This window comes from Impatiens glandulifera, chromosome 7 (genome assembly GCF_907164915.1).
Source record: "Impatiens glandulifera chromosome 7, dImpGla2.1, whole genome shotgun sequence".
NCBI classification, from domain to species: Eukaryota; Viridiplantae; Streptophyta; class Magnoliopsida; order Ericales; family Balsaminaceae; genus Impatiens; species Impatiens glandulifera.
The window spans coordinates 18,486,537-18,498,975 of NC_061868.1; the positions used below are offsets into that span (position 1 = coordinate 18,486,537).

Below are 12,439 nucleotides of genomic sequence, written 5' to 3' on the forward strand. Positions count from 1 at the left end.
AAAGAATTAAGGTCATCATTCTTGGGCCCCTAGCATATATTGAAAAAAACAACTTTAATAAAAATGAAAATATATTTATTTATTTGAAATTCATTTTTTTCCATGTACATAAACTTGAATTATTCTATTGGGTTAAAATAAAAAATTCATTTGAGATAACCTATAGATACACCTTCTAAATTATTGGTTAAGAAGCAGCAAACACAAATAGCCAATGTACCCTAGGAAAAAATCGTCAATATGCATCATAACAGTAACCACAAGTCAGACTCGAGTATTGGGTCAATTTCGAAATCAGGAAAAGAAAAAATATGTTTCCAAATATGTATTTTATCCAAATTTTCAAGAACAGTTCAACTATCATAAGCATGAAAACAAATAGAGTTAACTCTTTGTAACTTGTTTTTTTTTTTTTTTTTAGAACGCTGGGTTCCGCTACTCCTATGGAGTGCGACTAATCCCCGCGGGTTAAGTACATAGTCCGCAAACATACTTAACCAATTAACCAGGCGCAGAACTTGTCGCCTGACGGGCTCGAACTCAGGACCTCATGGAGGCCTTGGGGATATCCACCTCTTGTTGTCACTAGGCTAGAAGAGGGGATGTCTTTGTTTGTTTGTAACAAATTAAGGGTTGTAGAAACATAGCTAATTTTGTATTTTAATGAATGAACAAAACAATTGCATTAGGTTTACATGCTAAAAGTAATATCTATTGCTAAAAATCAGCTAACTATATGCTAAACAAAAATATAAGTGTTTGAAATCATTCTGATTATCCGGAGCTTGCTTTGAATCGTCATTCTTCTCATGGTTATTGGATGCTAAGTAAGCAATTGAGTAACATATTCATATATTTCATTTGAAAACACTGTCTTAATGTTAATCTAAATGGAATAACATTAAAAATTAAATCTATTTAGCACAAGATTCATATTTTTAATGAAGTTTCTTAACCAAGTCTAAATAAAGAAACACAAGTATTTTCAAATAGAGTAATTGTTTGGAGAGCAGAAAATTATAATGAACGAGGTATCGAATGTGACCATAGAAATATGATACGTAATATTTTCTCTCTTTTTAATTTTAAATTAGACATGTCACTCTTCAACTTTTTATTATTGTGAAAATATATTTAATAATATCTCTCTCTTTAATTTTTTTATTATAAATATTTATTTCATTTGAAATTTGATCTTATCAGATAAATTATTTAACATAAACTACAAATTAATAAATAAAACTCAAATTACTAATATTCAAGATAAAAAGAAAAATCAAGAGTAAATTTTAATATTATGTGTTAGTTAAATTAAAATGTTAATAAATCTTATAAAAAGATGAAATATAAAAAATGAAAAGACTTTAAAAAAAAATAGAGAACTTAAAAAAAATAACAGTTTAATAAAATATATATAATATGTATAATTTAATATATATATATATATTTGAAAAATATTTTCTTTTATAAATTTTATTAATTTAATTTATTCATTCTCCTTAAATTAATAATTTTTATATTTAATTTCTAATATTATGATGTAGTTAAATTAAATTTTTAATAAATCTATAAAAAGATAAAATGTAAAAAAAAGAATAAACTTTTAAAAAAAAATAAAATAAAGAACTTACAAAAAATAACATTTTAATAAATATATATATATATATATATATGTATAATTTAATATATATATATATATATATATATATTTGAAAATTATTTTCTTTTATAAATTTTATTAATTAATTTATTTATTCTCCTTATTATTACTTAATAATTTTTATATTTAACTTCTAATATTATGGTCTAGTATTATGATCTAGTTGAATTAGATTTTTAATAAATTTTATAAAAAAAGAAAATATAAAAAAAGAAAAAACTTTAAAAAAAAAATAAGATAGAAAACTTAAAAAAAAAATAACAGTTTAATAAAATATATATATATATATAATTTAATATATATATATATATATTTGAAAAATATTTTCTTTTATAAATTTTATTAATTTGATTTATTTCTTTCTCCTTATTACTATTTAATAATTTTTATATTTAACTTCTAATATTAGGATCTAGTTGAATTAAATTTTAATAAATCTTATAAAAAGATAAAATATAAAATAAAAAAAGACTTTTAAAATGAAATAAAATAGAGAACTTAAAAAAATAACAGTTTAATGAAAAATATATGTATATATAATTTAATATATATATGTATTTAAAAAATATTTTCTTTTATAAATTTTATTTATTTCATTTATTCATTATCCTTATTATTACTTAATAATTTTTATATTTAACTTCTAATATTATGATCTAGTTGAATTAAATTTTTAATAAATCTTATAAAAAGATGAAATATAAGAACTTAAAAAAAAAATAACAGTTTAATAATATATATATATATATATATATATATATATATATTTAAAAGATATTTTCTTTTATAAACTTTAATAATTTGATTTATTCAGTTTCTTATTATTATTTAATAATTTTTATATTTAATTTTTATATTTAACTTCTAATATTATGATGTAGTTGAATTGAATTTTTAATAAATCTTAGAAAAAGATGAAATAGAGAAAAGAAGAAATTTTTAAGAAAAAATAAGAAAACTAACAAAATAACAGTTCTATAAAATAATATATATATATATATATATAATTTAATATATATTTTTTAAAAATATATTTTTATATATTTTATTAATTTAATTTATTCATCCTTTTTATTATTTCTTAATAATTTTTATATTTAACTTCTTATTCTCTCTTATATTATTAATTTATTAATTTTCAATTATTACTTTTAAAATTATATAAATTAATTAATAAATTCAAATATAAAACAAATTAATAAATAAAAAGAAAAAAAATATAAAACAAATTTTTAGTTTAGAAGTTCTTTTTTTTCCAACATAGTCTCTAATATAGATTTTTTTACAAAAAATAAAAGTAAATAAATTATTGAGAAAAATAATTAAAATGTATGTAGGGTGACATGTATAATAATTTAAAAAAGAATTTTTATAAAAATAAAAAATTAAAGAGAAAAATTAATAAGTGTTTTCTAATAATAAAAGTTGTAAAAAAAATATTAAATGCATCATATTCAAATAAAATATTTAAGAGAGAAAATGTAAATATTGAGAATGGAGAAAAATAATAAAAATAAATATATACTCTTTCAAATAAGATCATTATTTTCTGGGGAAGAATGCTAATTTTACACACCAAGTTGTAAGAAGGTGTCAAATTTATTTATTAAGTATTAAAATTTTATTTATCTATATTATGAACTTGTCAAACAGTGTCAAATATATTTAAAATAACAGAAATATTAAACGGCCTCAAAATTTTTGCCGCATTTAATATCCACCTATTTTATTTTTTAAATTGACATTACTTTAATTATTTTTCCATTCAAACAAAACTTATTTTTACTTTCTCTAGTCCCTCTACACTCTCCATTTTTTTTTCTAATTTTTAGACTTTGTGGCCAAACTCTTCATTAGTCGAACCCTAAATCTTTATCTCAGTGGACAATGCTGAATAAAGGTAAAATCTCCTTTTAATATCTCCCTTAACCGACTTGTTTTAATTTTAGTTTTCATAATACTTACCCTTGTTTTAATTTTAGTTTTTTCATAATACTTACCCTGTTAAACTTTATCAGCTCCCAGACGTAACCTCCAAATCCAAGTCTTTCTCAGTTAAACCTTAAACTATCATCGTCATTGGTTGAAACATTCATTGGTCGAATCCTGTCATTGGTTGAAACATTCATTGGTTGAATCCTAAATCGTCCTGAATCCTAAATTGTCAGTCATGTGGCAAAGTCTTATCTTAATAACTAGTTACTTTTTAGAACAATTTTATAATTAATTAATTAAATATTCTTATTAGTAATAAAATTACTCGATGGAGAAATGAAGAGAGAAATGTTTAAAGAAAATGGTAAATTGTGAGGGTAAAAAGAGAGAAAAAATAAATAAGAAAAGATTTTAATGTTTTGTTTGAATAAAAAATAATTATAGTAATGTAAATTTAAAAAAATAAAAAATATGTTGATATTACATGTGGCAAAATTTTTAAAGCGGTTTAACATTTTTAACATTTCTGTTATTTTAAATATATTTGATATTTTTTGACAAGTTCATACATATAAATAGAATTTTGATACTTAATAAGTAAATTTGACACCTTCTTACAACTTAATTTGTAAAATTGGCATTCTTCCCTTATTTTTTTTAGCTTAAACTTGCATTCACCAACCTTTGCCAATGAGCCACAACCAATCAAGGGTTACCCCTGCAAATATACCTCCAAGAAGAAACATCACAAGCATATTACCTAAAGCATTTTGCTCCGGACCCTGAAAAAATAAAAATTAAAGTTTACAAACCCGAGTATTATCCAAGCTGCAAAAACGTATCAACAAGTAAACTAACCTTGTAGCCTTTTGGAGCAGTTGTGAGTATGCAAACGGTTAGGTAACCATTACTCAACCCCAAAATGGAGGTGAGCAATATCATCCAACCCTGATCACCATATTTAGCAGTGAAATAGAATGCTGGAACTAGCAAGAACCGGGAAAAGGTCACTGTCATAAGACCTTTCCGTGATTCCATTTTCACCCAATTCAGAAGAGGCAAGTATCTCCCAATAAGATCACATACATTGTATATAGTTATCAAAACCAGCGCATACCTAAACGAAATTCACATATAATATAAATTCACATCAAGAAAAATATATCATTTTAAAATAATTTTTGCTAACCATTCTCCTAAACTGTGTGATCCAGTATCCTCGGATAAGAATCCAGGGAAAATCGACAATGTAAGTGCATATACCAAGAATATATCTATTGCATAATCTATGTTTTTCAGATACAATTCTTTGTTGCTCTGTGGTTGGCATGGTTGAGGATTCTCTTCTGCCTGAAATGAGTTTAGCCATAACCATAACAAAATTGAGTTTCAGAGGATGAATGGGTTTTGCATCACTATTAGTGAAACCGTACTTGTTTTTCAAAATCAGATGTAAGAATCCCACCAGCAGCAAGATCAGCTGAAACGGTTTTACATCCTTCAGAGGCTGCTTTGGATCGGTAATACCTTATAATTGGCAACTTTGGGTACACAAATGCATACAAGAATACACAAAATAACAGAAAACACGTGCAGACGACGAAGAACAAAACTGCAACAGAGAGATGACAAGCAATCAAGCATGCTATAATGTATACAAGCTTCTTCAGTTAAGCAATCATTTTAATGTATTTTTATTCTTACTAGCTCCCTTTCGAAGTCCATCTTGAGAATTTTCAAATGCAGCCTTTGTAATTAACCTCAAGCTAGATGTTATAGCACCAGATGCAGCCAAACCAGCAAGAAAAGACTGTATAATTCAAGAAATCATGAAAAAAAAAATCAGAAATGTGAAGCTAAACGCAACTGCAAACAAAGTATGTGAGAAATTAACGAAAAATACAAACTTGAATTAGTTCAGGATGCATGAACGAAAGATCTCCAACCATTCCACCCTGAACATGACCGTCTGCAATACCAAATGCACCACTTATGACGCATATTCCTATAAAAGTACCAATACCTCCCTTCCCAGACGTTGCCAAATCCAACTAGAACAAGAAAAAAGAACTAGGCAAACTGTCACAAATTGTAACAAACTTGAAGAACTTTTAAATAATGAACTATGATATCGTTACTTACAACTAAAATCAAAAGGGTAGCTACAAAGAAAAGTGAATATCCAAATAGGTTCCTTCTCCTTGTGTTGACTTTTGCCTCATTATATGTTAGAATTGAAATAGTACCAACTGCAAATGGCTGATATACAAGGGTAAGTACCCTGGAAGGATGATATTTCTGCACAAAATCAAAACAAAATACTAGTCATATGAATCTTTCTGAAAAATCAAAAACAAAACCATCTGTGTGAGGAAATCATCAAAATCACATGACACATTCTAAGCAATGGAAGATGAATTACCGGAAACAAGGCTACATAGTAATCTTCAATAGTAAGCATGCTATTCCAAGAGAATAGACAACCAATTCCAAGAAACCAACATACCACTATTGCTACATATTTACCCTGTCATTCGAGGATTAGGGTACATTTTAGAATCCTCTTTCAAAACATAAAAAAAAAAAGAAAAAAAAGTGAAAGAATCAAGAGTGGACCTTGGATTTATCTGAATCGTCATTTGCATCATTCAAAGGCATGGTTTACTTCCTCTGTCAGAAAACCAAACGTGAGTCGGCAAAAGTTCACACTATATCACTGAAAGCACACAATCAGTCATGAAATCAACGTCTTCCGTTTGCCAATGTTTATAATATATTCTTCATCGTGTTCTAATCAAATAGTTATGGAGACTGGAAAGCTTTAGTTTGAAAAACAAAACAATTTTTAAGATCTCACGAAGCTTTATTATGAAAGGATGAAGAAAGAATTACCCTTTTTAGGTTTAGATTGATTCGGATTATAATTTCGGCTATAAAAGCTATATTTATCCATTTTATATATATCTCTTGTGTTAATTTATATATAAATATTTATATTTTTTTATAATCTCTCTTTTTATATATATAAAATGGATATATATCTATTATTCTATAGTTAATTTTATATATATCTATTATTCTTTCATAATTCATTTTTATATTTTAATATTTTTATTATATTTATTTATTTCTAATTAAATTATAAAAAATTTCTTTCCAAATTTAGTAATTACAATAATAGATTTTTTTTAGTAGTGTTTCATTATCTAAATTAACTATTTTATTTCAAAACTATATATATATATATATATATATATATATATATATATATATATAAAATGATGTTTAATTTTTAAAGTGTTCGGATTGTCCGCCTATAAATAAAATAAAATATTTCGAACTTGCAACCTAACATAAACAAGTACAATACTTTAACTAACTAGTCAAATAAGATTTTATATTTTAAATTCAATAACAAATTTGATTAACGTAAGACATTTTAACAATATAAGTTTAATTTTTTAAGTAATTAATTTTCAAAGTGTCTGAATTATCAGGTCGAGAGTTGTGGTTAATTTGAATATGTATGTGAGACTAATAAATATTTGAGTCGGATTGTGGTTTGACTCACTCAATATTTCGAACTTACAACATAACCAAACAAGTACCACATTTTAACCAAGTGTGAGTCACAAGATGATGGTTAATTGAGAGGTTAAGTAAGTGCCGAGTGAATAAAATATATACTAACATTAAATTTAGAATAAACTTAATTTTTACATACTAAACCAATTTTAAATTAATTAAATTCAAATAATATTAATTTTATCTAAGATATTTATAGATAAATAATATTTTGTATATATATATTCTTTTTTTGCACGGGATTCATGCTAGTTATTTATAAACTAAAATAAGTTTACTTTGAAATTATCCTCAGTTAAAAAAAAATGAGAGAAAAAAATGGGAGAGAGACAACTTAACATCATAGGAATAGATATCATAAGAATAAATAGAGAAATTTTATTATTTTTTCAGTAACATTATGCCACTTCATTCCTCTTTAAAATTTCATGTTTCAATCAATACTCTTTTAATTTTATAAATGGTTAATATTTGATATTTAAATAATTAATTATTTATATTAATTTTATAGATATTATTTTATGTTATTATTCATCATTAATTTTATTTATACGTAACTCTCAATTAAATTAAATAAATAAATATTTATTAATAAAAATATAAAATAAAATTATGTCTTGGTCGTATTTATTGAAGAAAATTAATTACCCTAGAGAAAAAGATATATTTATTGTGAAATGTGCACACCAAGTTCCAACGCAGTACGCGCTAACTGTAAACAACTTGTTTGGTTTGAGGTTTGGGTCAAACAGATAATCTAAAATTGAAACTAATGATTTAAGGTTTATTGATGGATTTAAATAATTTGTAAGAAAATTGTAGAATCAAACCATTTATGAATTACAATTTTTGAAAAGTTATGTAATAATAATCTATCTTAAATTTAATATGAGTAATTAAATTTAGAAAGACATTATGAATTATTTAAATAAATTTAAATTATTTTACATTCGTTTTATTTATCACATCATTCAGATTAGCTAAATATTAAAATATCATATATTTTAAATTATTAATTTATTTTATTTTATGTATATATATAAATACTCTTTTAAATATTTTTATTAAAAAAATTACCATTCATAATTCTTTTTCCTCTTTCTTGAGTCCAACAAATTTAAAATAAGTTATTAAGAAAGTTTAAATTTCAATTATAAAATAAGAATTATTCATACTCTTAAAGTTATGTTTTTCCTCTGGTACAGTTTGGGATCTAACTATTTAAAAAAAAATTAAAAAAGTATCTTCAGACAAAAATAAATGTATAAGAACCATTTTATTTATAGAGATATTTAAAACTTAGTTAAATATATTGAGAGTATTATATTTATTATCTCTTTTGTATATTTAAATTTTTATATGTTTAATTGTTTTATATAATATATATGTTTAACTTTATTTATAATTTATGTATATATTTACTTTTTTTTTGTTTAATTATTGATTTATAATTAATTTTATTATAATTTTTTTTTTAATGAGTGTGAGTTTGAAAAAATATTAAGGTTTAATTTGTAAAGTTGATAAATACATATATAATATTAAAAAAGTTAAAATGTTGGTATAAAAATAAATATATAGAGAATATTTTTTTTTGAATAATGAGATTTTATGTTAAAGATGAATTATTGTTTAGTGTCACACTCCCTATATATATAAAAAATAATAATTATTATAACATATTTCCTATGGTAGCTACTAGTGCATCAATTATGAGTTGATTACACTCACTCATGTGAATATCTGTATAATATTTTAAATTTTTATGCAAAATCATCTCTACAACTTCTCATAGTGCACTGTCTCACATCGAAAGTTTATGAAAATGTTATATTTATTTTTTAATAACAGTTTGGATTAATAAAAAAAAATTTATTAGGAAGAATTCAGGAATATGAGTAAATTTATCTATTAAAAAAAAAATTAGATAAAAAAAATATTAAATTAAAAAATTAAAAAATTAGGGATATTGTTACATTTGAACCGTAATATATATATATATATATATATATATATATTTAACTAATTTTTACCCACGCTTAATGATTTTACACATACTAATATAAATTGTCTTTCTTCACACTACATAGCCACAACGTAAGAATCGCCTAACGTTATAACTACTCGTCATGTACCTCAACCAAATCAACCTTAGTACTTTTGAATGTAGAGCCCTATAGGCCATATATATACATTCACTTACCTGAAATTCCCTTAGCGATGTTGGTTGTTTCCTCTCGTTGTAAATCATCTTGTAGACTTCAACTTTAAAGAAACTAACAAGAAATTCAATTGAAATGGAGATGGAGAGGGGGTGTTGGTTGAAGAATAAGAACAAGAGATGAGAAGATAATCCTAACAAAAAGAGTGAGAAATGGGTTAAAGATCATGCACCCATCTTTCATTGCATGATTGCCAAGTGGCACATAAATAATTGCCACCTCTTTAAATCCTACTTAATATTAGTATTCAACCCCAATATTAGTATTCAACCCCCTTTTATGTCAACTTCAACTTTTACTCCAAAATCTTAGTTCCTCATTCATAATTTAATAATACTAAATCTTGGGTATTGCATTATATCCCTCTTAAATGAAATTTTGTCCCCAAAATTACTTACTTGAAAATGTCTAGATATTTGTCCATCATATCTTGTTGTCGTTCCCACATTGCTTAATTAATTCCATGATTCCTCCATAAGACTTTTACTAGAAGAATTGACTTATTGCATAAGAATTTAATATAAGACTCTAAAATTTGTACTGGTTTTTCCTCATAACTCAAAGTTGGTTGAACTTCGATATTTCTTGATTCCACAACATGAGTCAGATCACACATACATTTGCGTAACATGGACACATTGAAGACATTATGGACTCCTTCCATTGACACAAGCAATTGATATTTTTAGGTCGTAACATCTATCCTTTCCAAAATTATTAACAGTCCTACGAATCTTGGATTAAACTTTCCCTTGGTCAAAACGCATGACACCCTTAAATGGTGATATTTTTAATAATACTTCATCTTCAATAGTGAACTCTAGATTCCTTCTTCTTTTATCCGTAAAGCTCTTTTGACGACTTTGTGCTATTTGTATTCTTTGTTTAAAAATTGCATTCTTCTCTACTAACTTTTGTATAATCTCTAGACCAACTAGCTTGGCTTCTCTAACTTCATCCCAATACAAGGGCGACCTACACCTTCTACCATATTATACGTCATATGGAGCCATTCCAATCATAGTTTGATAGCTACTGTGATACGTAAACTCCACAATGGTAGATATCGATTCTACAAGCCTCGAAATTCTAATACACACGCTCTCAGCATTTCTTCTAATATTTGAATTGTCCGCTCGGATTTCCCATCAGTCTAAGGATGGAATGTCGTGCTAAAAGTCAATTTCGTACCCATAACATTTTGCAGTCTCATGTAAAATCTAGAAGTGAATCTAGGGTCCCGATCTGATACGATTGTAACAGGAATCCCATGAAGCTTGATGATCTCTTAAAAATATAAATCTAGCAACTGACTCATTGTGTAAGTCATTTTTACGAGCAATAAATGAGCCGACATCGTTAATTGATCAACTATCACCTAAACTATCATAGCCCTTAATTTTTCATGATAAACCTACCATGAAATCCATCACAATGTTCTCCCATTTCCATTCTGGAGTTGGTAAGGGGTGTAACTTTCCACCTAGCCTTTGGTGTTCTGCTTTTACTTATTGGAAAACTTGACACGATTCAACATATTTTGCTTGTTCATTTTTTATATTTGGCCACCAATAAAGTTGTTTCAAATCTAGATACATCTTGGTATTGCCCGGATGTACAAAGAAAAAAGATGAACGCGCCTCTACTAAAAATCAACTTTCTTAATTCTTCATCCTTTAGAACATGCCATCTTTTCTAAACTATAAAACTCCATCGTTTGAGTATGTGAATTAAATTAAATTATCACTCATATTCTATAGTATACTATTCTTCTTCTCATAATCCTTTTATTGAGCATCTTTAATCTTGATCCATAATGGTCGGTCATAGAGATAGTTTTGCAAGTACGGACGACAACTCTGGAAAGATTTTGATTTCAAATATTTGTATTTCTTTCCTTAAAGAAACCATAGAATTAATCGTTTTTGGCATCTTACTTAGAGCATCTTCCATGACATTTGCTTTACCTAGATGATACTTTATCTCGAAGTCATAATCCTTCATAAATTCTTGCCAACGTCTTTGTCTCATGTTCAATTCCTTCGGTGTAAATAGGTATTTCACACTTTTGTGCTCCGAGAATATTTCATATTGTCTCCCATACAAGTAATCCCTCTATATTTATAATGTATACACCACTACCGCCAACTCTAAATTGTGTGTGGTGATCACTTGTAAAAAAAGGACCTTTACCGACGATTTTTACCGAAGGTTTTGTAAACCTCTCCTAAATACTCCCGTGAGGAACAAATCCTTCGGGATTAAAAATAGATTCCGAGTGGGGTGTAAAACCTTCGGGTTTATTAATTATTACCGAAAGTTCTACAAAGAACTCTCGGTTTTTACCTTCCCAAAAAACCAAAAAAAATTCTAAGTGTTGGATGTGAGTTAATTGCGAAGGTTTTTATAAAAACCTTCGGTTTTGAAATCCCTGGATTTTTAATTGCGAAGGTTATTCAAAGAACCTTCGGTTTTGCCTTTTTTGAAATTCTCATTTCCGAAAGTTTTACAAATAACCTTCGGTTTTGCTCAATTAAAAAAAATTCTAAATTTAGTAATGGTTATTTCCGAAGGGTCTTTAATAAACTTTCGGTTTTGACTAATATCAAAACCGAAAGTTTTATGAAAACCTTCGGCATCAACATCTATAAATACAAACCCTAACCCTTCTCTTTTTCATTCCACTCTTCTCTCCTTTCTCTCTCTTCCGCGCCGCAGCCGCCTGCCTCCTCCACGCCGGTTCTTCTCCTCTCTCGTTCAGGTAATTTGTTTCATTTGTTTTTTTTTTGTTTATTATGAGATTTAGATTTCTTAAGTTTATATATATATATATATATATTATAGATCTAGATTTATGCTAGTTTTCGTTATTTTGTTTGATTAATATATATATACATATATCTGAAATGCATTTAGGATATGGGTGATTCGACGACATGGAAGAGACTTCGGCGTACACCGGAGAAACTGCATCCGTGTTACCAGAACACAATCAGAAATTGCGGCACGTGAGGAAGAGGTAAGACAGATGACGCTG

At 26.1% G+C, this 12,439-nt stretch overlaps 1 protein-coding gene across 1 annotated transcript; it reads right to left on the reverse strand.

Annotated features, from left to right (window-relative positions):
• Window positions 1-4,198: 4,198 nt before the first annotated feature.
• Window positions 4,199-6,404, reverse strand: LOC124910315 (equilibrative nucleotide transporter 3-like). Its single transcript, XM_047450943.1, has 9 exons — window positions 6,212-6,404; window positions 6,018-6,122; window positions 5,738-5,893; window positions 5,503-5,646; window positions 5,300-5,405; window positions 5,029-5,207; window positions 4,785-4,945; window positions 4,454-4,712; window positions 4,199-4,377 (listed from the first exon to the last, which is right to left on the reverse strand). Exons 1-9 carry the CDS (start codon window positions 6,251-6,253, stop codon window positions 4,270-4,272), a joined length of 1,260 nt encoding a protein of 419 aa, XP_047306899.1. The 5' UTR covers window positions 6,254-6,404; the 3' UTR covers window positions 4,199-4,269.
• Between the last annotated feature and the right edge of the window lie 6,035 nt (window positions 6,405-12,439).

Bases quoted from the DNA above. Each gene is read 5' to 3' on its own strand.
- LOC124910315 (XM_047450943.1), bottom strand. From the start codon at position 6,253: ATGCCTTTGAATGATGCAAATGACGATTCAGATAAATCCAAG. The intron at 6,123-6,211 runs GTCCACTCTTGA...CTCGAATGACAG, and splicing joins ACGATTCAGATAAATCCAAG to GGTAAATATGTAGCAATAGT. The intron at 4,378-4,453 runs GTTAGTTTACTT...TTATTTTTTCAG, and splicing joins CTGCTCCAAAAGGCTACAAG to GGTCCGGAGCAAAATGCTTT.